Here is a 26,744-nt window from a genome sequence, read left to right as displayed (position 1 = left end):
TAAAAAAAAAAAAAAAAGATTTTTCTTAGGTGTTTTTCTAGAAGCCATATTGTATCTCAGTCCATGGACAGGATCTTTCTTTCTCTTCATAGTTTAGGTCTTTATTATCTCTCAACCATGTTAACATTTTTTCAATGTACAAGTAGTCTTGTACATGTTTTCTCAATTTTCTCTTAATAGTTAGCATTTTTGTTCCTATTATATAGGTACTGTTTTTAATGTTAGTGTCTAGTTTCTTTCTTAGTCCATAGAGTAATTGATTTGGGTATGTTGACCTTCTGTTTTTTCTTTTGAGTCTTACCAAAGAGATCTGTGGATAGCATCTTGCTTTTGAACACAACTGATTTTAAAGAACATCTCCAATAAAATATTGCCCCAGGTTTGTTATCAGTGTTCTTACTGAGAGGTGTAGAAAAGAGTTCTTAGAAAAATTCTTGAGGTGAGCTGTCATTCGATGTTTTTGGGCCATTTTAAGAACTGGAATGTGGCCGGTGCCGTGGCTCACTTGGCTAATCCTCTGTCTGTGGTGCCGGCACCTGGGGTTCTAGTCCCGGTTGTGGCGCCGGATTCTGTCCCGGTTGCTCCTCTTCCAGTCCAGCTCTCTGCTGTGGCCCAGGAGTGCAGTGGAGGATGGCCCAAGTACTTGGGCCCTGCACCCGCATGGGAGACCAGGAGGAAGCACCTGGCTCCTGGCTTCAGATCTGCGCAGCACACCAGCCACAGCAGCCATTTGGGGGGTGAACCAACGGAAGGAAGACCTTTCTCTCTGTCTCTCTCTCTCTCACTGTCTAACTGTGCCTGTCAAAAAAAAAAAAAAAAAAAAAGAACTGGAATGTGCCATTTTTTCAAAGATTTATTTATTTACTTGAAAGAGTTACACAGAGAGAAGGAGCGGCAGAGAGAGAGAGAGAGGTCTTCCATCCGCTGGTTTACTCCCCAATTGGCCACAACAGCTGGAGCTGCACCGATCTGGAGCCAGGAGCTTTTTCCGGGACTCTCACACGGGTGCAGGGGCCCTTTCTTAGGTCATAGCAGAGAGCTGGATTGGAATTGGCGCAGCTGGGACCCAAACTGGCACCCCTATAGGATGCCAGCACTGCAGGTGGTGGCTTTATCTGCTACGCAACAGTGCCGGCCCCGGAATGTGCCATTTTTTTAAAAAAAAGTTTCCATATTTGTTTTTCTTCTTTGACAGTTTCTGACATAATAGTGTTGTTTCTTACTCTTCTATTACTACACCATTTTTGGAAGGACATTTCTTAATAATTTGTGTTGATTTTTATAGAAGATACTGTCTTTGAAATGTTTGAGGCCTATTATTTTCATGCATAGTTATATTTAACCATTGTGTGACCACATTTTTCCCCAGTCTTTAGCACAGCTTTATCATTATGCTGAATCCCTAGCAGGACAGCACAGAACCATCTAAGTCAGTTGTGGTTAGCCAGTGCTCTGTGTTTCACTAGCATGGGTGTTCTTAGCCAAACCTCTTCCCCACCCCTTCCCCCGCCATTTGAGAAACTGAGACAAAGTTTCCATCCACTGGCTTATCACCCAAAATGTTTGTAATGACTGAATCTTGGCCTGGACCAAACAAAGCCAGTACCCTGAAATACAGCCCAGGTCTCTCCCACATGAGTGGCAGGAATACAACTAATTGAGCTATCCCTTGCTGCCTTGCAGGGTCTGCATTGATGAAAAACTAGAATTGGGAGCCAGAGCTGGGAATCAAACCCAGGCACTTTGATATGGCATGAGGGTGTCTCAGCTAACCAGCCTCCTATTCCCTAGGCCAAGTGCCGTCCCCATTAAACCTCCTTCTCTGGAGGGTTTTATATTTAGCTGTAATTTATTTGACACTTACCAAGTGCTAGATGCTGTGCTAACTGCCTTATATATTTGAGAGGCAGGTGTTAACCTCCTCAGTTACAGATGATGTTAAAGGAAATTGACTCATTTGTCCATAGTCATGCAGCTGATTGTTGTTTATTTTGCTGTAAAGCCACTGTTCTCAGTACAGCAGCTCAATCACTACATAGAAGAAAGTGTAGTACAGTATTAAAAGCATGACTTGGTGGTAGATTGCCTGGAAACAAAATTTGATTTTCACACCTTATTAGGTATATAACTTTGGGCAAGTTATTGAACATCTTTAGCCTAGTTTTCTTTTTCTAGAAAGTAAGAGTACTAATACCTACCTAAAAGGTTCTTGAGTAGATTAAATTAATTTAGGTAAAGTTTCAAATGGCATATAATAAACCCCACAGAAGTTTCAAATGGCATATAATAAACCCCACAGAAGTTTTGTAGCTGCTTCATTTTTTCCCATGCATTTCTCTCCAAATTGACCTTCCTGAAGCTAAACTTCTTGAAACTAACAGTAATAAAAATTTTTATAGTTTTGTGCCACTACCTAATTTTAAGAAAAATAAATAAATTTACTTTTTGTATTAGAAGATGTGTTTCAGACTTCAGATGTAGCTTCAGAAGGGTGTACAGTATTAAATCTTCTCTAAAATCTGTCCTTCTTCCCAGAAGACAAAAGTATTAAACTTTACTTCTGAGACATCTTATGCATTTATGAGTATGCATGGATTTCAAAATACTTCTGCACCAAAAATAACTATCTTTCAATATAATTTTCCTATATTATTTGAAGTTCCTTTATATAAGCAAATAAATATTTCCATAGTCCTTTTATGCCAAATAAGTGATATTCTATATATACTGTTCTACACCTAACTTTTTTAAGTTGGAAATTATCCTATATAATTATTTAAGGAATATCATGACTTTTTTTTTTTTTTAATTTATTTATTTGAAAGGAAGAGTTACATAGAGGCAGAGGCAGAGGTCTTCCAACAACTGGTTCACTTCCCAGATGGCCACAACAGCCAGAGCTGCACTGATCCAAAGCCAGGAGCCAAGAGCTTCTTCCGGGTCTCCCATGTGGGTTCAGGGGCCCAAACACTTGGCCATCTTCTACTGCTTTCTCACACCATGGCAGAGAGCTGGACCGGAAGTGGAACAGCCAAGAATTGAACCAGGTCCCATATGGAATGCCAGCACTGCAGGTGGCCGCTTTACCTGCAGTGCCACAGTGCTGGCCCCGTGACTCTTTTTTAAAAGATGCATAGTATATCATCTTCTAGATAATTTTTAACTAACTATTAACATTTAGTTATTAAGTAACCATTTTAAGTAATTTTTGCCTTTATCTTACATACAGGAGGCATTAAATAGTTTCAATAAATTAAGTGTATTTCAATATAGATCTAGATGATATTTAAATGTTATAATAGTTATATTATTATTATTTAAAATATACACACTCTTGGGGTGAGCATTTGGCATAGGGTTAAGATACCACTTGAGACACTCATATCCCATATCAGAGTCCCTATGTTCAAGTCCTGGCTTTGTAAACCAATTCTAGCTTTCTGCTAATGAGCACCTTTAGAGGCAGCAGGTGATGGTTCCAGTTATTGGGTCCCTGCCACTTATGAGGCAGATGTGGACTGAATTCCCAGCTCCTGGCTTTCACCTAGCCCAGTCCTGGCTGTTGCAGGCATCTGGGGAGTGAACTAACAGATGGGAGGTCTCTGTCAGTCACCATTTCTGTCTTTCATTCTCTCTGTCTCTCTCCCTTTCAAATACTTAGAATAATAAGTAAAAAAAAAAAAAAAAATGTTACCTACTAAGAAGACTGAAAGAGGCTTTACTAAGCAATACATAAAACTGAAAAGATAGATTTGGGAAGATTTAACTATAGGAAGTTTTAAAGCATATATCCAATAAGAGACACCATAAACAACAGCTGCACTGAAAGGTATTTACATCATATAAAGCAAATTGAAAAAATTTGTAGCTTATACAACCTAAATGAAAAAATTCATGAAGAATATCAGTGTGTAACTTAGACAAAATATAAATGGTCAGTAAACATGAGAAAAAATTTGAATCCTCTTGGAAAATTAAATGATAAATTATTTTTAAGGATTTAATTATCTATTTGAAAGTCAGAGTTAACAATGAGAGAGGGAGAGACAGAGGTATCTTTGATCCTCTGGTTCACTCCCCAGATGCCTGTAGCGGTTGGGACTGAGCCAGGCTGAAGCCAGGATCCAGGAACTTCTGAGTCTCCCACGTGAGTGTGGCAGGGGCCCAAGCACTTGGGCCACTCTGCAACTTTCCCAGGCCATTAGCAGGGAGCTGGATCAGAAGTGGAATGGCTGGGACTTGAACCAGTGGCTATATGTGATGCCAGTGGCTTTACTTGTTACACCACAACGTTGGCCCCCTAAATAATAACTTATTAGTAGTATTTTTAAAGTAAACTTATCCTTTAATTGCATTCTCCACAAACTCCCCCTCCCCCCCATTTTATTTGAAATGCAGAAAGAGATCTATTTCCTTGTTCATTGCCCAAATGCCTGCAACAGCTAGGACTGGGTCAAACACAGGATCCCCAAATTCAGCCTGGGTCCCACACATGAGTGAAAGGAACCCAAGTACCCGAGCCATCACCTTCTGCCTCCCAGGCTGCGCATCAGCAGGAACCTGGATCTGAAGCAAAGTAGCCGAGACTCCGAACCAGACACTCCTACATGGGATGAAGGTGGTCAAGTGGTGACTTAACCACACCCATCCCCAATAAGAGTAATTTAATTGTGAGATGTTGGGAGTTCTTTTGCTCATCAGATTAGCAAACTTTAGAAAACTGAAATATACTATTAGTCCATTTCTGTCCTCCAAAACTCAACAAAAACAATAAAAATAAACACAAATAGGAGAAAAACTGTTTTCAGTAATGCAGCAGTTAGAACTTAAAACATAATTGTATACCAAATTCTAGATCAAAGTGCAGGAATTTTAACACTGCCCCTGTTTCTCCAACCTGGAGAAGGAAATAAATTTCCCTGAAACTATCTTAGTTATAAAAGGTAGATCTATGATCTTTTGTTCAAGGGTAATGTTGCTAACTAACATTTATGTTTCTTCCAAAAATTGTATACTTTTAGTTCTTGTATTTATGTCTTTGATCCACTTATAGTTAATTTTTGTATGTGATGTGAACGCGAATTCCAGAGTCATTCTTTTACATGTGGATATCCAGTTGTCCTGATACCATTTGTTAAATTTATTAAATTTTCTTGGCACTATTGTCAAACATCAATTGCCCATAAATGTAGTAGTTTATTTCTTCTATCTCTATTCTAATCTGTTGATCTCTCTATTTATCTTGATGGAAGTGGCATGCAATATTGATTCCTGTGGCATGATAGTAAGTTTTAAATGAGGAAATGTGAATCCTCTGACTTTATAAAGATTGTTTTGGGAATTGTGCCTCTTCTATTTCCATATGCATTTTAGGAGCACTTTCTCAGATTCTACAAATAAATTAACTGGAATTTTCATAGGAAGTATATTAAATCTGTAGATCAGTTTGGAGAGCATTTTTAATAATATTAATTTTGGCCTGTGATTGAGGCATCCTTTCATTTGTTTTGTCTTTCTTTAATATCTTTCAATAATGTTTTATAGTCTTATTTTTACAAAGCTTGTACTACTTTTGCTAGATTAATTCCAAAGTATTTTATTTATTCTTTTAGATAGTACTATAGTTGGAATTGCTGTTCTGAATTTCATTTTTCAATTGTTCATGGTTTTAATTGTTGATCTTGTATTCTGCAATCTTGTATGTTAATCCTAATAAGTGTGTATGTGTGCACGTATGTATGTGTATTCCTTTGGGTTTTTGATACACCAGATGTGTTATCTACAAACTGAGATAATTTTACTTCTTCCTTTCCAATCTGGATACCCATTATTTCTTTTCTTGTCTTATTGTCATGGCTAGAACAATCCAATACAGTGTTGAGTAGAAGTAACAAGAGTTAACATCCCTGTCTTGTTTCTAATCTTAGGGGTAAAGCTTTCAGTCTTTCTCCTTTAAATATGATGGCAGCTGTGAGTTTTTCATGGATGCCCTGTTTTAGGGTAAGGAAGTTTGCTTCTGTTTCTAATTTTTTGAGTGTTCTATATCATGAAGGCATATTTGATTTTGTCAAATGCTATTTCTGTGTCAAAATAATCATGTGGATTTTATCACTTATCAATACGGTTTTACATTGGTTAATTTTTTACAGAGGTATTTTTTTAAAAGTTTATGGAAAAATGAAATTTACAAGTTTATTTTAGTACAGAAATTTTTGAAATCCATGCGTAGGAGGAGTCTCCAAAAGGTCATGGAAAATGTGTATTATAAAAAATCTGCGTTTAGATTTCAAAATTTTTGTTCCAAAATAATCTACTTAAATTTAATGTAATTGTGATAAGATTTACATATGCTGTTTTGTCATTTGTTGTCTATATATCTTGTGTCACTTTTGTTCAACCTTTGATTAGTTCCTCTTTTGTGTTACATAATTTTTTTAGTGTTTAGATTTAAATTTCTTGTCATTTATTTATTTATTTTTTTCATCTGTTGCCCTGGGACTTACCATTGACATCTTTTTTTTTTTTTTTTTTAATTTTTTGACAGGCAGAGTGGACAGTGAGAGAGAGAGACAGAGAGAAAGGTCTTCCTTTTGCCCTTGGTTCACCCTCCAATGGCCACCGCAGCCGGCGCGCTGCGGCCGGCGCATCGCGCTGATCCAAAGGCAGGAGCCAGGTGCTTCTCCTGGTCTCCCATGCGGGTGCAGGGCCCAAGCACTTGGGCCATCCTCCACTGCACTCCCTGGCCATAGCAGAGTGCTGGCCTGCAAGAGGGGCAACTGGGACAGAATCCAGCGCCCCGACGGGGACTAGAACCCGGTGTGCCGGCGCCGCAAGGCGGAGGATTAGCCTATTGAGCCACGGCACCGGCCACCATTGACATCTTAATTTATAACAGTCTGATCCAGAATGATAGCAATTCAGTTCCAACAGAACAGAAATATAGGAAAACATTATTCTTCTATTAAATCATTTCCTTCCCACTCCTTTGTGCTGTTATTATATTCACATTATATGTTTATACATTGTGTGCTCATGAACTTAAGATTTATAATTATTATATATTTATAATTTATAATTTTTATAAATTTTTTATAAATTTTATATATTTATCATTTATAATTTATATATTTATTATATATTTATAATTATTTATATTTATAATTATTATATATAAAGTTTTCTTTTAAGTAAAATAGAGAGGAAAGGAATTATAACTTCAAAGTATAATTTATAGTGTCTGTTATGTGTAACTCTCTAGTTACCTTTACTGTCAATCTTTATTTCTTCATGTATATTTGAGTTACTGTTTAATGCCCTATCATTTCAGCCTGAAAAACTGCTTTTAGTATTTCCTGTAGGACAGGTCTGTTACAAAAGATTATTTCCAGTGTTGTTCTTCTGGTAATGTCATAGTGTCTCCTCCTATGGCTTCTGATGAGAGATCAGCTGTTAATCTTACTGAGCATTCCTTGTATGTAAGAAGTCACTTCCCACTTACTACTTTCAGATTTTCTGTTTGTCTTTGGTTTTCAGCAATTTATGATATATTCACTTGTGAATCTTGTTTTTCATCAAATTTGACAAGTTTTCAACCATCAGTTTTTCACTTCTTCACTTTTGTGTCTTCACTTTTGTGTCTTCTAGAATTTACAATATGTATATGTTGTTTGATTAGTTCCTCTTTTTTATGAATTATTTATTTGATTATAGAAAGAGATTTTCCATCTATTGGTTCACTCCCCTAATGACTGCAATGGCCAGAGCTAGGTCAGGCTGAAGCCAGGAGCCCAGAACTCCACCTGTTTCCCTCTTGTGACAGGGGCCCAAGTACTTGGGCCATCCTCTGCTACTTTCCCAGGCACATTTGTAGGGAGCTGGATCAGAAGCAGAGAAGCCAGAACTCCATCCGGTGCTATGATTTAGGATGCTGGCATTGCAGGCAGCAACTTAGCTTCTTAAGCCACAATACTGGTACTTGATTAGTTCCTGTTTTGTGTTAAATCAGTATTTCTAATGTGTGAGTGTGTATACCTTGTCATTTGTTTATTTATTTATTGTTATTTTCCTAGTCATTGCCCTGGAGATTACTGTTAACATCTTAATATAACATTCTGGCCCAGGTTAACATCAATAGTTCTTTCAGAGTGGCATTTTAAGGAATTCCAAAGCTGTTTGATCCTCTCCAGATGCTACTGGACAGCACGTAGTTTTCACTATGATTATAAGAAAGTTGATTTTCAAGTCCAGTGTGATGCTAGTATGATGAGCATGGCAGGAAGTCAACTTAAAATGTCACGTAATTGTTTTTACCAGTTCATTGTTTTTCTTGAAAAAAATTCCCTTGGGTTGTTGCAATCCTTTGATAATTTCCAGGGTTCTGAAAAACTTGATTCTGACAGTTTTTGTCAGTGCCTTTATGGCACTGCATCTTTTGCTCTTGTGGCTTTTATAAAGGAATGTTTTTCTCCCTTCTCTACCATTCCTGCAGTAATCACCCTAATTTAACCAGTTTTGGAGGAAAGTTGATCTCTGGTTTTCCCAAAAAGGGTTGTCCTCAGATACAAAAATGAGAGACAAATAGACAAGCATACAAAGACTGAAGAATACATTACCAGTAACCTGTACTGTTAAAAATTATTCCATAAAGAAATTTTACCCACCAAGAATTAATTTACAAACATGAAACTTAGGTATTGACTGGAAAGAAGAAAGAATGGCTTTTAGTGGGCATAAAAATAATCTACACCTTGGTTTGAGCAGTGATCACACACACATACATTTATCAAAATTCAATGAACTATATACACTTAAGAGTTTACTGTTTATAAAATATGAAGATGATACATCAAATGTACCTCAAATAAAAACAGAAATATTTAGGAACAGAAAAATTGGGAAACTCTGTGGTAAATCTTGAATCCATTTAAACCTAGACTGTGAGTAAACACCTCTGGGAATTGTGACTCTAAAGTGGAATGTAAATGTTGAGTGCGTAAAAATATCTTCTCTGGCCTGGCATTGTTGTGGAGAGGGTTAAGTTGTCACCTGGGTCACTGGCATCATTTGAATGCCAGTTTGAGTCCCGGCTGCTCTATTTTCCATCCAGCTCCCTACTAACAGACTTGGAAGTACTTGGATCCCTGCACCCATGTGGGCAACACCGATGATGCTCTTGACTCCTGGCATTTGCCTGGCCCAGCCCTGGCCCCTTGTGGATTTTTGGAGAGTTAACCAACAGAAAGAAGATTCATTCATTCTCCACCCCTCTCCTTCTCCCTCTCTCCCTTCCTCTCCCTTCCTCTCCCTCTCCCTCTCCCTCCAATTCTGCCTTTCAACAAATAAATCTTTAAAAATATGTATCTTCTAAGTATCAGGAATTAAATGTAAATGCTAGGATGGACATGGGAAAATAGAGTATAAATATTTGTCTTAGTTATCTATTGTTACATAAAAACTTAGAACATAGCATCTTGAAACATAAAACTTTATTACTGGTATGTGGGGAGCAACTCGGACTAGACTAAGTTACTGGAATTAAGACTTATTCTATGCATCTGCTCTTCCACAATATGGCGCTGAGAAGGGAGAAACAGCTTCTACACAGCTGCCTCCAGTTCAACCAATAAACTGTAGGACCTACTCCTGATTGGAGGAGAGCAGCGTACTCGGCGTGTGGGTAGCAGAGTTGGGATTGGTGGAAGAGGACTATAAAGGAGGAGAGAGACAACATGCACCAGGAACATCTAAGGGGAACATCTATCTGAAGGAACACCTGTGCAGCCCCTGAGAGAGCCGGCCGGCGGTGTGCCGCTCCCCCGTGGAAGTGGGGAAAGTGGCCAGGGGGAACCGCCCTTCCACGGAGGTGGAAGGGACGGTAGCCAACCCGGGAAGAACCAGCAGCAAACCCGGGGAGGGCCGAGCAGACGAAAGAACAACGCAGGGTCCTGTGTCGTTCCTCCACAAAGACGGGGAGCGACACTGGTATCTCATTCAGTTTTTTGTTTCAGGAATTTGGGGGCAGTTTTGATAAGTTTTTTTGGTTAAGGGTGTCTCATCAGATTGCAGGCATCCAGAGGCTTAAATGAGTTTAGAGGATCCGTGTCCAAGATGATTCAGTTGTATATTAGCAGAATGCCTCTGTTCTTAGCCACATGGATCTCTCTCCTCTCTCTCCTCTCTCTCTCTCCTCTCTCTCCTCTCTCTCTCTCCTCTCTCTCCTGTCTCCCCTCTCTCCCCTCTCCTCTCTCCTCTCTCACCATAGGGTGCCTGAATATTCTCAGTACATGGCAGCCGGCTTCCACTATAATGAACTATTTGCGAGAGACAGAACAAATCAGAAGTTGAAATGTCTTTCATAACCTAGCCTCAGAAGTGATATATAATCATTTCTGCCATATCTATTGGATACACAGATAGCCTTGATGAAATATTGGAGGAGATGACATAAAAAAAGTAGTAAAACCAGGTATATCCTCAGGGGTCTTCTTGGAGGCTATCTACCACAATCTAGAATTTATCCAGGTTTTTTAGCCAGGAACTGTGAGATACTGCCAAGAAGTTGAATAATAATGATAACATATTCTGGGGCCGGTGCTATGGCATAGCAGGTAAAGCCACCTCCTGCAGTGTCGGCATCCCATATGGGTGCCAGTTCTGGTCCCGGCTATTCTTCTTCCAATCCAGCTCTCTGCTATGGCCTGGGAAAGCAGTGGAAGATGGCCAGGTGCCTGGGCCCCTGCACCTGCGTGGGACACCCAGAAGAAGCTCCAGACTCCTGGCTTTGGATTGGCACAGCTCTCGCTGTTGCAGTCAATTGGGGAGTGAACCAGCAGATGAAAGCCCTCTCTTTCTTTCTCTCTGCCTCTCCTTCTCTCTCTGTGTAACTCTGACTTTCAAATAAATAAATAAATCTTTAAAAAAATAGTGATAACATATTCTAATTATCCAATGTTTTTGTATTATTCTTTTCCTCTGCTTTAATGGACTCTTAGAAATATCATTTCTTCTATAGAAGTATTTACTAATTCTCAGAATGTCTCATTTTTTTCACCTGAGCTTTTAAAAAATTTGTCTCATGTTGAAATCAAACTGAATTTAATGCTTTTACATTTTAAAATGCTGTCTGTAGAATGATCTCATTTTAGTAATTATTTCTGCTTACACTTTGTGCTTGGCATGATCTTAGAGTGCGAGTCATTATTTCTAAGTGGTGAAAATTTGAGTTTGTGTGTTTCATATTCACTTTTATTTTCTTCCTTTCCTCTGAATTGCTTAGGATTTTTAAAATGACATACATTTGCAAAAAGAAAATTAAACTTCAAAAAAGTTTCATAATGTTCAGTAATGTTGAGAATGTAGGGACACAGTCTCATGACTGTTGTTCTGTAAGGAATAATTTGGTTATATCTATTAAAACCTTAAATGCTGTTCATACACTATGAATCAAACATTCCATTTCTGTGAATTCACCCGTAAGAAATATTCATGTGCACAAAGATTTACAAGGTGTCATTGCATCATCATTTATAATAATAAAAAGTTAGCAAAAACTGTAATTCAATAATAGATGAATATTTTAATGAATTATGGTATAGAATGCCATGTAACCATTAGAATGAGGAGTATTTATAATATAGTACATGAGAAAATTCAAGATATTATGTGAGAAAGTAGACCATTTATTATGTGTAGAGTAATCCCAAATATATGTTAAAAAAAAAAAAAACTTCTCTCTCCACCCTCACAAGCGTGCTTCAAAAAATGTGTTGAATGATGTATTTAAAAGATAAGTTTATATTGGTGCAGAAAATGTTTGGAAATCATACATAATACATACACATTTCCATAAACTTTTTGGAGACCTCCTTCATGGATTTCAAAAAAATTTGCCCCATAGTAAACTAGTCTTCTAAGTCCATTTTCCACAAAAACTTTTGAAGTACCTTCTCAGAAGTATGTGCCTATGTTTATTTAAATGCACAAGGGAAAGTCTTAGTGGATTCTTACCTGATAATCAGAATATGAATAGGATGTGGAATGAGAGGAGAGGTAGAAATAGAGGAAAGACTTTTTTTCCTCTGCTTGTTTTTTACTTGACATTTTGTAAAGAATATAGTCAGGTGTTTTAACTTGAAATTTTTAAATGACCTTAGTTGCACTGTGGAAGGTGAATTATAGAAATGATGCCAGTTCTCAAGTAGGAGATTACTTGAAGTAGGATGTTTCACTTTTTCAACTGGGAAATTCGAAAAGAGCTAATCATGAGGATTTTGTACTTTGTCTTAGATGTAATGTTCTTTTCGTCAAAGTTAGGGCAATTGTCCAGGCAAAACAGGCTGAGATTCTAACTTTAAGAATGAGCTACGGGGAGAAAATGAGAATTTTTAGGAAGAGAAAGTGAGGGGCTTCAGAGCATGTGAGAGTTGGGGGAAGAGTAAAGTGGAAGGTGAAGTAGATCTGAGAGACACAGAAAGAAGAGCAGATATAAGGATGAAGATAATGAATTAAGTTGAGGACCTATGGGAAACTCTCATTGAAGCTATCTGGCAGATGTTTTGAAAGAACATAATGGTGCCTTGGAAGTCTTTGACATTTAGGTGACATTTGAAATCATGGTTGTTGGTAAATGAATATCCAAGGAAGCGTAAGAGAAGATGCTTAAAGATGGAACCCTGGGGACTACTAATATGTAAGGAGCAGCAAACCAGACCCTGAGGCCAACTGAAAGATGTGTGGTCAGTAGTGTCACACTATACAGGAAGTGGTTACGTTTGTAGTTTTAGACTTAGACAAGAATGGATTATGGTGGAGAGCCCTCTAGTGGAAGGGAGCGTGGTATTTGTGGAACTAGAAGGAGGAGCTCAATAATGTGAATGAAACTGGCATAAAGAATTTTTCTTCCTTTGAATAACATATGATTACTTTCTTATTCGAAAGAAGTTAATCAGGGGGATAGTCTAGTCTATTGATGCATGAAGGTATAAGAAAATTTTTCTTCTGGCCAGTGAAGAGGTTTTGAGAAGCTAAAACTGGTGGAAAATAACATTTCTTCAGCCCTGGGAACGAGGGTACAAATTGGGCAAATTTTCTACTAAAGAGAAGTATCAAAGCTGACAGAAAAGAAAAACTAGAAGGGTTTTTACACCAAACACAACCAAAGTTCTAGATCAGCCCCAGAAGGCTGAATTACAGGAACCTTAAGTATCAACCAGCTGCTAAGAAAAATCATTGTGAAATGTGTCATTTTATATACTCACTTTTTACAGTGGTTCTTCTGGATAACCTGCCTGCTTTATTATTTTGTTTTCTACATTCTGTGAAACTGAACTTTAATTTATTGGCAAGAAGGTCTTCACACAAAAGATGAGATAGGATGATATTCTGTATTATCTTCCTCTCCTTTTGTTTTAATTAAATTCATAATTGCACATAGAGGAAATTGTAGAACAACACATACATAAAAAGTTAACATTGCTTACCTCAGGGAGTAGATTTGGAAAGGGAAGGCAGAAATTAATTTCTTTTTACAACTCTTTAATTTAATTACAGTGTTTATAAAGCAACACCTAAGTATGTAGTATTTTTGGAAAAAGCTAAAAATTAAACTAAATTAAATTAATACATAGTTCTAAAAATATTCAGAAAATAATACAGAAGGTTTATGAGCTTCTTGTAACATATCTTTTGAACATATTTATATTGAATATGTACAATTTCTGTATACTGTCTACTTAGTAAAAAAAATTGCTAGGTTGTAGTGTATATACATGTTCCGCTTTAGTAGATACTGTCCAACTGTTTCGCAAAGTGGTCCTGGCATTTTATTTTCCATCAGCAGAATAAGAGCTTTGTATAGACCATGCCCTTGTCGACAGGTTGGTATAGAAGAATTTGGAGTGGTTGGTTGGTTGGCTTTTCTTAATTTTTTTTTTTTTAACTTTTATTTAATGCATATAATTTTCCAAAGTACGACTTATGGATTACAATGGCTTCCCCCCCATACCGTCCCTCCCACCCACAACCCTCCCCTTTCCCACTCCCTCTCCCCTTCCATTCACATCATGATTCATTTTCGATTATCTTAATATACAGAAGATCAGCTTAGTATACATTAAGTATGGATTTCAACAGTTTGCTCCCACACAGAAACATAAAGTGAAAAATAATAGATGATTTTTTTAAATGATGATGAAATCAGAGCAGACCTATTGTCATGTTTAATCCCAGTGAGAGTCAAGTTGGGAATTGATAATTTCTTTTTTTTTTTCTTTTTCTTTTTCTTTTTTTTTTTTTTTTTTTACAGAGGATCAGTTTAGTATGCATTAAGTAAGGATTTCAACAGTTTGCACCCCCATAGAAACACAAAGTGAAATATATTGTTTGAGTACTCGTTATAGCATTAAATCTCAATGTACAGCACATTAAGGATAGAGATCCTACATGAGGAGTAAGTGCACAGTGACTCCTGTTGTTGACTTTACCAATTGACACTCCTGTCTATGGCATCAGTAATCTCCCTATGCTCCAGTCATGAGTTTCCAAGGCTATGGAAGCCCTCTGAGTTCTCCGACTCTTATCTTGTTTAGACAAGGTCATAGTCAAAGTGGAGGTTCTCTCCTCCCTTCAGAGAAAGGTACCTCCTTCTTTGATGACCTGTTCTTTCCACTGGGATCTCACTCACAGAGATCTTTTGCCAGAGTGTCTTGGCTTTCCATGCCTGAAATACTCTCATGAGCTTTTCAGCCAGCTCCGAATGCCTTTAGGGCTGATTCTGAGGCCAGAGTGCTATTTAGGACATCTGCCATTCTATGAGTCTGCTGAGTATCTCACTTCCCATGTTGGATCACTCTCCCCTTTATTTACTCCATCGGTTAGCGTTAGCAGGTACTAGACTTGTCTATGTGTTCCCTTTGACTCCCAGTCCCTTCACCGTGACCAACTGTGAACTGAAACTGATCACCTGGAACAGTGAGATGGCATTGGTACATGCCACCTGAATGGGATTGAATTGGAATCCCCTGGTATGCTTCCAACTCCACCACTTGGGGCAAGTCAGCCTGAGCATGTCCCAAATTATACATCTCTTCCCTCTCCCATTCCCACCACCATGTTCAACAGGGATCACATTTCAGTTAATTTTCAACACTTAAGAATAACTGTGCATCAATTACAGATCTAAACCAGTCATATTAAGTAGAACAGATAAAAAAAACTACTAAGAGGGATAATGTATTAAGTTGTTCATTAACAGTCAGGGCTATGCTGATCAAGCCACCATTTCCCATAGTGTCCACCTCACTCCAACAGGTTTCCCTCTTGGTGTTCAGTCAGTCGTCACCGATCAGGGAGAACATATGGTATTTGTCCCTTTGGGACTGGCTTATTTCACTCAGCATGATGTGTTCCAGATTCCTCCATTTTGTTGCAAATGACTGGATTTCGTTGTTTCTTACTGCGGTATAGTATTCTAAAGAGTACATATCCCATAATTTCTTTATCCAGTCTATCGTTGATGGGCATTTAGGTTGGTTCCAGGTCTTAGCTATTGTGAATTGAGCTGCAATAAACATTAGGGTGCAGACCGCTTTTTTGTTTGCCAATTTAAATTCCTTTGGGTAAATTCCAAGGAGTGGGATGGCTGGGTCGAACGGTAGGGTTATCTTCAGGTTTCTGAGGAATCTCCAGACTGACTTCCATAGTGGCTTGACCAGCTTGCATTCCCACCAACAGTGGGTTAGTGTCCCTTTTTCCCCACATCCTCGCCAGCATCTGTTGTTGGTAGATTTCTGAATGTGAGCCATTCTAACCGGGGTGAGGTGAAACCTCATTGTGGTTTTGATTTGCATTTCCCTGATTGCTAATGACCTTGAACATTTTTTCATGTGCCTGTTGGCCATTTGGATTTCCTCTTTTGAAAAATGTCTATTGAGGTCCTTGGCCCATCTCTTAAGTGGGTTGTTTGTTTTGTTTTTGTGGAGTTTCTTGATCTCTTTGTAGATTCTGGTTATTAACCCTTTATCTGTTGCATAGTTTGCAAATATTTTTTCCCATTCTGTCGGTTGTCTCTTCACTCTCCTAACTGTTTCTTTTGCAGCACAGAAACTTCTCAATTTGATGCAATCCCAATAGTTGATTTTGGCTTTGACTGCCTGTGCCTCCCGGGTCTTTTCCAGAAATTCTTTGCCTGTGCCAATATCTTGAAGGGTTTCTCCAATGTTCTCTAGTAACTTGATGGTGTCAGGTCGTAGATTTAGGTCTTTAATCCACATTGAGTGGATTTTTGTGTAAGGTGTAAGGTAGGGGTCTTGCTTCATGATTCTGCACGTGGAAATCCAATTTTCCCAGCACCATTTATTGAGTAGACTGTCCTTGCTCCAGGAATTAGTTTTAGATCCTTGATCAAATATAAGTTGGCTGTAGATGTTTGGGTTGATTTCTGGTGTTTCAATTCTGTTCCATTGGTCTATCCATCTGTTTCTGTACCAGTACCATGCTGTTTTAATTACAACTGCCCTGTAGTATGTCCTGAAATCTGGTATTGTGATGCCTCCGGCTTTGTTTTTGTTGTACAAGATTGCTTTAGCTATTCGAGGTCTCTTGTGCCTCCATATAAATTTCAGCACCATTTTTTCCAGATCTGAGAAGAAGGTCTTCGGTATCTTGATTGGTATTGCATTGAATCTGTAAATTGCTTTTGGGAGAATGGACATTTTGATGATATTGATTCTTCCAATCCATGAGCATGGAAGATTTTTCCATTTCTTGGTATCCTCTTCTATTTCTTTCTTTAAGGTTTTGTAATTTTCATCGTAGAGATCTTTAACGTCTTTGGTTAAGTTTATTCCAAGGTATTTGATTGTTTTTGTAGCTATTGTGAATGGGATTGATCTTAGAAGTTCTTCCTCAGCCATGGCATTGTCTGTGTATACAAAGGCTGTTGATTTTTGTGCATTGATTTTATACCCTGCTACTTTGCCAAACTCTTCTATGAGTTCCAATAGTCTCTTAGTAGAGTTCTTTGGGTCCCCTAAATACAGAATCATGTCATCTGCAAAGAGGGATAGTTTGAGTTCTTCCTTCCCAATTTGTATCCCTTTAATTACTTTTTCTTGCCTAATAGCTCTGGCTAGAACTTCCAGAACTATATTGAATAGCAGTGGTGAGAGTGGGCATCCCTGTCTGGTTCCAGATTTCAGTGGAAATGCTTCCAACTTTTCCCCATTCAATAGGATGTTGGCTGTGGGTTTTTCATAGATTGCTTTGATTGTATTGAGGAATGTTCCTTCCAAACCCAGTTTGCTTAGAGTTTTCATCATGAACGGGTGTTGTATTTTATCAAATGCTTTCTCGGCATCTATTGAGATAATCATATGGTTTTTCTTCTGCAGTCTGTTAATGTGGTGTATCACATTGATTGTCTTGCGCACATTAAACCATCCCTGCATACCAGGGATAAATCCCACTTGGTCTGGGTGGATGATCTTTCTGATGTGTTGTTGCATTCTATTGGCGAGAATTTTATTGAGGATTTTTGCATCTATGTTCATCAGGGATATTGGTCTGTAATTCTCTTTCAGTGCTGCATCTTTCTCTGGCTTAGGAATTAAGGTGATGCTGGCTTCATAGAAAGAATTTGGGAGGACTCCCTCTTCTTCGATTGTTCTGAATAGTTTGAGAAGAATTGGAGTTAGTTCTTCTTTAAACGTCTGGTAGAATTCAGCAGTGAATCCATCTGGTCCTGGGCTTTTCTTTGTTGGGAGGGCCTTTATTACTGTTTCAATTTCTGTCTCAGTTATGGGTCTGTTTAGGTTTTCGATGTCTTCCTGGTTCAATTTAGGCAGGTTGCATGTGTCCAGGAATCTATCCATTTCTGATAGGTTTCCCTGTTTGCTGGCATACAAGTCCTTGTAGTAATTTCTGATGATTCTTTTTATTTCTGTGGTGTCTGTTGTTACATTTCCTTTTTCATCTCTGATTTTATTGATTTGGGTCTTTTCTCTTCTTTTTTTAGTTAGTTGGGCCAATGGGGTGTCAATTTTGTTTATTTTTTCAAAAAACCAGCTCTTCGTTTGGCTGATTTTTTGTAATGTTTTTCTTGATTCAATCCTGTTGATTTCTTCTCTGATTTTAATGATTTCTCTTCTCCTACTAGATTTGGGTCTGATTTGCTGTAGGTTTTCTAGATCCTTGAGGTGAATTGAAAGCTCATCTATTTGGTGTCTTTCCAATTTCTTGATGTAGGCACCTATTGATATAAACTTTCCTCTTAACACTGCTTTTGCTGTGTCCCATAAGTTTTGGTATGTTGTGCTGTTATCCTCATTTACTTCCAGAAAGTTTTTGATTTCTCTTTTGATTTCTTCTATGACCCATTGTTCATTCAGGAGCATGTTGTTCAATCTCCATGTGTTTGCGTATGCTCTAGGGATTCCTGAGTTACTAATTTCCAACTTCATTCCTTTATGGTCTGAGAAGCTGCATGGTATGATTCTAATTCTTTTGAATTTGCTCAGACTTGCTTTATGGCCTAGTATGTGGTCAATCCTAGAGAAGCTTCCATGTACTGCTGAGAAGAATGTAAAATCTTTAGCTGTAGGATTGAAAGTTCTGTATATATCTGTTAGATCCATTTGGGCTATGGTGTCGTTTAAATCTACTGTATCCTTGTTGATCTTCTGACCGGATGATCTGTCTATTTCTGAGAGTGGAGTATTGAAGTCCCCCAGTACTACTGTATTGGGGTCTAAGTCTCCCTTTAAGTCCGTTAATAAATCTTTTAGATAAACTGGTGCCCTGTAGTTAGGTGCATATACATTGATAATTGTTATATCTTCCTGTTGAATTGATCCCTTAATCATGATATAGTGTCCCTCTTTGTCTCTCTTAACAGTTTTTGTGGTAAAGTTTATGTTGTCCGATATTAAGATGGCTACGCCCGCTCTTTTTTCATTTCTGTTGGCATGGTATATCTTTTTCCAGCCTTTCACTTTCAGTCTGTATGGATCTTTGTTGGAAAGATGTGTTTCTTGTAAGCAGCATATAGATGGGTTTTGTTCCTTAACCCAATCAGCCAATTGGTGTCTTTTAACTGGACAGTTCAGGCCATTCACGTTCAAAGTGACTAATGATAAGTGGTAACTTTGCCCTGCCATTTGCCAAAGATAAGTTCTAATATATGCTTTGAATTCCCTGTGATCTTTTGCTGTGAGGTTTCCTTCCTTGGTTTCCTTCCTTTACCTTCTTTCATATTGATGACCGTGTTTCTGTGTTTCTGTGTGTAACACATCTTTAAGCATCTTTTGCAGGGCTGGACGAGTGGCAACAAATTCTTTCAATTTCTGTTTGCAATGAAAAGTCTTTATTTCACCTTCATTCACAAATGATAGCTTTGCAGGATATAATATTCTGGGCTGGCAGTTGTTCTCTCTTAGTACCTGGGCTATATCTCGCCATTCCCTCCTAGCTTTTAGAGTTTCTGATGAGAAGTCAGCTGTGAGTCTGATTGGAGATCCTCTGAGAGTAATCTGACGTTTCTCTCTTGCACATTTTAGGATCTTTTCTTTATGTTTCACTGTGGAGAGTTTAATTACAACGTGTCGTGGTGAGGATCTCTTTTGGTCGTGTTTATTAGGGGTTCTGTGGGCTTCCTGTACTAGGATTTCTCTGTCCTTCTCCAAACCTGGGAAATTTTCTGCTAATATCTCACTAAAAAGGCCTTCTAATCCTTTCTCCCTCTCCATGCCTTCAGGAACTCCTAGAACCCGAATGTTGGGTTTTTTAATAGTATCCTGAAGATTCCCGACAATATGTTTCAGATTTCTAATTTCCTCTTCTTTTCTTTGGTCTGACTGTATCCTTTCCTGTTCTCTGTCTTCTAAGTCCGATATTCTCTCTTCTGCTTCACCCATTCTGTTTGTAAGGCTCTCTATTGTGTTTTTCATTTGATCTATTGAATTCTTCACTTCAGTCACTATCACAGTTTCCTGTTGTACTAGTTGTTTCGTTTCATTTTGATTCCTCCTTAATATTTCATTTTCACGAGAGAGATTTTCTATCTTGTCCATTAAGGATTTGTGTAGTTCAAGAATTTGTTTTTGAGAACTTCTTAATGTTCTTATCAATTTTTTGAGATCTGCTTCTTGCATTTCTTCTATGTCATCATCTTCATAATCTTGAATTGGGGTGTCTTTTTCATTTGAGGGCGTCATGGTGACTTCCTTGTTTTTATTACCTCGGTTTTTGCGTTTGTTATTTGGCATATTGGAGATATTTGGTTTCTTCACTGTGGTGCTTTTTCTTGTTATACTATGACTCTAGATTAAGTGGACTATCTGTTTTTGATGGAGCCTTAGGGCTTGAGATGGGTGTGGCCTGAGAGCTCTGTTTGGTGTGCCAAAGGTGACACTCCCAGGTTAGGCGTGGTAAATCTCTCTCTCTCTCTTTCTTTTTTTTTTTTTTTTTTTGATTTAAAAGGGAAGTAATTCCGCACAGCTGAATGAAGTTGGAGGTAGTTAGCAGGCAAATGATATACCCACAGGAGCCAGAGATCGGAAGCTCTTTCCCAAGATCCCCACAGGGAATCTGTTCGGCCCTCAGAGTGGGCTCAAATTCTCCTTCAGCCTCCCACTGGGTTGCCAAAGTTACGGAATTGTAGCGTCTCTGGAGAGTGCTCACGTGAATTCCGTGAGTTCTCTCCCCCACCGTCTCTTTTTTCACAGTCTCAGTTCAGTAGCACCACAAATTTACTAGCTCCTAATCTCCTGTTAATTCGCCCCGCCCAGAGTCAGGTTTTTCTGCTAGGCTCAGGGCCGGTGCAGACCTGAGGTCGCTCTGCTTATGACGTATGTCCAAGATGGCGCCTGCTCTTTGTCTTGCTCGCCCTTGAGAGGTGAGCGGAGAGAGAGAAACCCGTGTCCGTACTAGTCACCCTTTTTTTTTTTCTCTCTCTCTCTCTCTCTTCCAGTTAGCCTTGTGAACTTCCCCCCCCAGGGGTCGTTCCCTCTAGTCTCCTCTCTCCGCTTGCCTGCCGGTGTCTCGGGCTATTGAGGTTCGGCTCACCTCGCGTTCCAGCGCTGGTGTGTTGAGTCTGCCGCTGATGTCCCAAACTGTGGGCTCCCACGCTGTCCACGCAGGTCCGCTGTGAGTCACGCGTTCTGGAAGAGTTTCTTCTGCTGTTTCCTCCCCTACTCTTCCTTGAACCTGCAGTATCTCCACTTTTATTAAACTATCTCTCCCCAGACTATCAGTGTGCTCCCTTCCTATTCCGCCATCTTGCCGGGAGCCCCTTTTTTTTGAAAATTAATGTTAAAAGTCTGCCTGTATTTTATTATGTTAATATACTATAATTTAATTAATGTTATTTTTTGCCCTCTTCCTCCATTCTAGCATAATTGAACAGCTCTAATGTCTAGTGGACTCCATGGTTTGCTGTGTGTGTGATCCATGTGGGGAACATTTTGTATTAGAACAAACCATCAGAACTAGGGCTGGCATTGTGGCACAGCAGGTTAAGCTGGTGCCTGCAAAGCCAGCATCCCCTATTAGAGAACTCAGGACATTCTGAGCTCCTGGCTTTGGCCTGACCCTGTCCTGGCCTTTGTGGCCATTTGGGAGTGAAACAGCAGATGAAAGATATCTGTGTTTTCCTCTGTGTCAGTCTGCCTTTCAAATAAGTAAATAAATCTTTTAAATAACACTAATAGAACTGATATATTTTCTTATCAAATTTTCCTGAACTTCCCTGTTTTTTAGTAGTATAGTACCGACATGAAGAAGCAAAGTAAAATAGTTTGGTTTGACAAGAAAATCAGTTTTGATTTTGCAGTGGTAAATGGTTGTTTTCTTTACAAAGTAGGTAAAAAAAATACTATAATGTCTGAAGCTAGACTTTTGGTGAAATTATTGCTAAACACATCCCATTTAATTATCCAGAATAATGTGCATTTTCTTAGAACAAGGATGTAGTGCTAGCTGCCAGCATCTGCATCACATAGGTCTTCAATCCATTGCAATACTGCTGTGTGAATTACTTAAGAATGTAATCACTTGGTTTTGGAAAACTGAATGTTGCCCTTTGAAGGTGAGAGATGTTTCCAATCAGAGAACCATGCTTCACAAGTCTTTCCCTTAACACTCTGCTTCCTCGTTTTCTCAAATTTTCTTTTAACATAGGTTTCTAAATGTGTGAAACTCTAGGGGCTTGTCTTTAGTGAGTTAGATGTGATTACCAGACCTCCTGCTTTTTCTTGTGTTGAGGAGTATGATTGCTTCATGATGGCCACTCTTCCTGTTGAGCATTATGACTTTAAATAGCTGTTGGCACAGATGATATTCAGTAATATCCAGTTAGAATAAATAATTTCTTGGGTGAGTCTAGATAAGGAGAACCCTCTATGATAGGCGAATCATCTTTTGGAAAGTGCCTTTTGGACTCCATAAGACAGTTTTGTCTTTCTTATTATTCCTTGCCTTTGCCAGTTATATATTGAATTGCTTATTTTTTTTTTGGAATAGCATAATGAGAATGAGCATATAATTCTCATTCTTGTAAATTTTAGACATAATATGGAGATTCATCACATTTCTAAGTAATCACTGTCAAGAACTTAGTAGGAAACTAATGCTTTATATTTTATTCAGTTTTTTGCAAAGTGCATGCATTGGAAGAACATCTTTAGCTGTTGATTTCTTAAGAGATCATATTGTAGCATAACTTTAAAAGTCTGCCAATTCATACTTCTCTATACTAATAGTAATGAGTCTAAAAATGCCTAAAAGGATTAATAATCCATAGGCTTTATTACAGGCAGTATTTCCAATGATATTTCTATTCCTAGCCCTAAATCTTTTTATCGTTATCAATAATGAGTAGCAAAACTTGCTGGCTTGATTTTTTTTGTTTCTCAGTATCTATTAAAAGTTTGAATGTTCTCAACCAGAATGGGGTGGAAGGCACAGGTAATAGAAGGAACAAAAGTATAATCAACATATGACTAATAACTATTACTTAGAAATTTATCTCAAATGTATGAATGTGATTTGGAGATAAGTGTTAGAGGCCACTGTAAAGTCTTGGTTAATACATGCTTTGATTTCTAGTAGATACTTTCTACATACTCATATATCTTGTCTATGGCAATCAGTCCAATATTAAGGGATCTTTCAAGTTGCAACTTTCGCATAGAGTGAGACAGAGAATAGCAAGTTCCCAGTAACTTATAACCAACAGAACCATCATTAACTTCACTGTAATCCATGCCCCCACCACCACAAAAGCTATTTGTCTTTCTGCGTAGGTATCAGTCAGAGCCGGATCTCTCATTGGCTGTTGCAGCAAGGATCAGACCTGAGTGAACAAAAGAAAAGAGCATTTTACCGATGGTATCAGCTGGAGAAGACAAACCCTGGTAAATATCATGTTCTTTGCTTTGATGCTCCTGAAACAAGATAAATGTTATTAATTAATTTATTGAATAAATGTGCTGTCTTATTCAATAAGGTTGTTTCGTTCTTTTCTGGTGTTCCTTTTTGAAAAAATTTTTTAGAAATCTCTTTTGACTGTAAAACTGGATTGTGATAATTTAGTTTATTGCTAATACTATCTAGTTATGTTCACTACTTCTGCTAAAGACACCTCTTTGTTCCACATTACATATTTCTAAGCCATGGATTGAAAGAAGGGTCATGAATATGGCTGATTTTCTTTTTCTCAACTGTAGGTAAACAAGTAAGATTCCATGTCTTTTTTTTTTTTTTTTTTGCAAACCTGTTTTAATTAATTATATATGTGTGTGTGTATTGCCAGACAGAGTTAGACAGTAAGAGAGAGACAGAGAGAAAGGTCTTCCTTCCATTGGTTCACTCCCCTAATAGTGACTACAGCCAGTGCTATGCCGATCCGAAGCCAGGAGCCAGATGCTTCTTCCTGGTCTCCCAGGGACCCAAGCACTTGGGCCATCCTCCACTGCCTTCCTGGGCCACAGCAGAGAGCTGGACTGGAAGAGGAACAACCGGGACTAGTACCCAGTGCCCATATGGGATGCCCCCGCTTCAGGCCAGGGATTTAACCCACTGGGCCACAGCGCCGGCCCCCACAGTCCCCATTTTATCACACCTAAAAATGTTAATAATTCCATAGCATTTATTCTCAGTGGACAGTCACATTTTTCCCGTTGTTGGAAGAATGTCTTTTTGTTGGGGAAGAAATTGTGGTGCAGCGCATTAAGCCACTGCTTGAGACTCCCATATCCCATATCAGAGTGCCCGACTAAGTCCTCGCTACTCTGCTGCTAACCTATCTTCCTGCTAAAATGCACCTGGGAAAGCAGTGGATGATGGCTCAAGTACTTGGGGAGACCTGGATGGAGTTCCTTTTTGACTTTGGCCTGACTCTTCCTTGGCTGTTGTGGGCATCATAGAGAGTGAACCAGTGGACAGAAGCTCTCTATCTCTGTCACTGTGCTGTGCCTTTCAAATAAATAAATAAATAAATAAGTCTTTAAAAAAATCTTTTGTGACTATTTTTTTGTAGTTCCTATTTTAGGTTGGCAATTTTAACATTTTAATTATGTAATTTTACAGAATGAGCCATATTCTGGATTTTTCTATGTACTTTATTGTTAAGTAATTATTGTTAAATAACTTCTTGTTTATCTGCTATATTTTATAAACTGGAAATTAGGCTAAAGGCTTCATTTTATTCAGGTAGAATATTTTTGGCATGAATATTTCATAGGGTATTGGGGAGGCAGGTGCTGATGGTTGCAGTCTACTTTGAAATGAATCAAAATAGATTGATGAATAGAGACATGATAAAATAGGTGCAGTAAAATATCAGGTGGTCGGGGCCTGCGCTATTGCTTGAATCAATTATTCCAGTTGCATTTGTGAAAGAAGATAATCTGTGTTGTTCCTTCAGTGTTTATTAGCTGGAAGTTTTTCTGCAAAGAAGAATCTTCATTTTGTAGATACTTTCTAGTGTTATCTGGATATAAAAACAAACTTCTCTAAGAGAATGTCTTTGTTGTCACTGCTGTTAGTTAAATGTTCTTTATTTATTTATTTTTTTGACAGGCAGAGTTAGACAGTGAGAGAGACAGAGAGAAAGGTCTTCCTTCCATTGGTTCACCCCCCAAATGGCTGCTGCGGCTGGCATGCTGAGCCGATCTGAAGCCAGGAGCCAGGTGCTTCCTCCTAGTCTCCCATGCAGGTGCAGGGCCCAGGCACGTGGGCCATCCTCCACTGCCTTCCTGGGCCAGAGCATAGAGCTGGACTGGAAGAGGAGCAACCGGGACAGAATCCGGCACCCCAACCGGGACTAGAACCCGGGGTGCCGGTGCCGCAGGCGGAGGATTAGCCTAGTGAGCCGCAGCGCCGGCCAGTTAAATGTTCTAAGGCAGCACAATCTAGAAGAAATATAATGTAATGGCATGTATAATTATAAACTTTCTAGTAACCCCATTTTAAAATGTGAAAAGAAACTAATGGAATTAAGTTTAATAACATATTTTATTTCATGAATGTATATTATCACTTCAATTTAATCAGTATTTTAAAAATTGTTTAGATCTTGAGATTCTCTCTTGTCCTGATTCTTTGAAATCCAATGTGTAATTTACACTTAAAGCACGTATTTTCAAGCAGCTATGTTTTAAATACTCAAAAGATACATGGAACTGGTGACTAATATATGAGATAGCACAGTTAAAGATATAGTTGAAGCAACACTTCAGACTCAGCACTGAGTCGCCTTTCCATACACATCTCTCTTCACATGAGTTACAACAGGGCAAATCAAGTCGGGAGGGACAAAAACTTGGTACATAGTCTGCTTAATAGAGCAACTCAACTGATAGCAAGGTAGGTAAACAAAAGATCTCTTCCGAGGGGATTCATAAAGCTGATTACATTCCAGATAAGCTATTGGAACCATCAAGGATTGTTGACCACCAAGAAGATTACCAGAGGGATGGTCATAGTGTTCCAACATTTGTGGGGCAGAGCAGTGAAGAATTTGGAGGACAGGTACTAGTCAACTATGTCAGGCAATCAGTCAGCTTCCACAGGGGAAGAGGGATTTTTTTTTTTTTTTTTTTTTTTTTTTTGTCTCTTGGATTTGATGCTTAGAGCAGAATTGATGGGGCCAGTGCTGTGGTGCAGTAGGTTAATCCTCTGCTTGCGGTGCTGGCATCCCATATGGGCACCGGTTCTAGTCTGGCTGCTCCTCTTCCAATCCAGCTCTCTGCTGTGGCCTGGGAGGGCAGTGGAGGATGGCCTAAGTGCTTTGGCCCCTGAACCCGCATGGGAGACCTAGAAGAAGCTCTTGGCTTCTGGCTTCAGATAGGCGCAGCTCCAGCTGTTGCAGCCAGTGGGGAGTGAACCAATGGAAGGAAGACTTTTCTGTCTCTCCCTCTTACTGTCTGTAATTCTACCTCTCAAATAAATTAAAAAAAAAAAAAAAAGAACAGAATTGATGTATTCTAATCACAAATGTTGAAGCTAAATCTTCACACTGGATTTAGCGCTGTGCTCCAATCCTAGGCAGAAACTAAGATACTGCGACAGTTGGTTCACTGACAATAGCAAAGAGAACAAGGTACAACTCTTAGCTGCAACAGTGTTGTTACAACCAATCTGATAGCACCACTAACCTGAGAATACTATACTTTAGGAGTCCAGTTTCAACACTGGGCTGGTAATGTTCTTCTGAAGTTGTTTTTGGTTTTTTAACCTTGTTTTCATCTTAT

At 38.7% G+C, this 26,744-nt stretch overlaps 1 protein-coding gene across 40 annotated transcripts in view; it reads left to right on the top strand.

Moving 5' to 3' along the window:
- HMBOX1 (homeobox containing 1) overlaps positions 1 to 26,744 on the top strand; it is a 224,176-nt gene that overhangs the window by 130,453 nt on the left and 66,979 nt on the right. For 39 of the 40 annotated variants that reach the window (XR_011386240.2, XR_007918102.3, XR_011386241.1 and 36 more), the window contains one exon: positions 23,295 to 23,405. Coding sequence is in view for 32 of the 40 variants with exons in the window: in XM_051842545.3 (XP_051698505.1) it covers positions 23,295 to 23,405 (111 nt within the window). In the remaining 8 variants the exon portion in view is untranslated. Of the gene's footprint in view, positions 1 to 20,704; positions 20,888 to 23,294; positions 23,406 to 26,744 lie in introns of those variants that run through there. The other variant, XM_089325443.1, reaches the window with a different exon arrangement.

This window comes from Oryctolagus cuniculus, chromosome 2 (assembly GCF_051225735.1).
Source record: "Oryctolagus cuniculus isolate XC-2025 breed Fujian yellow rabbit chromosome 2, ASM5122573v1, whole genome shotgun sequence".
Lineage (NCBI taxonomy): Eukaryota > Metazoa > Chordata > Mammalia > Lagomorpha > Leporidae > Oryctolagus > Oryctolagus cuniculus.
The sequence above is the reverse complement of the archived record's forward strand: the minus strand, read 5'-3'. Positions and strand labels throughout refer to the sequence as shown.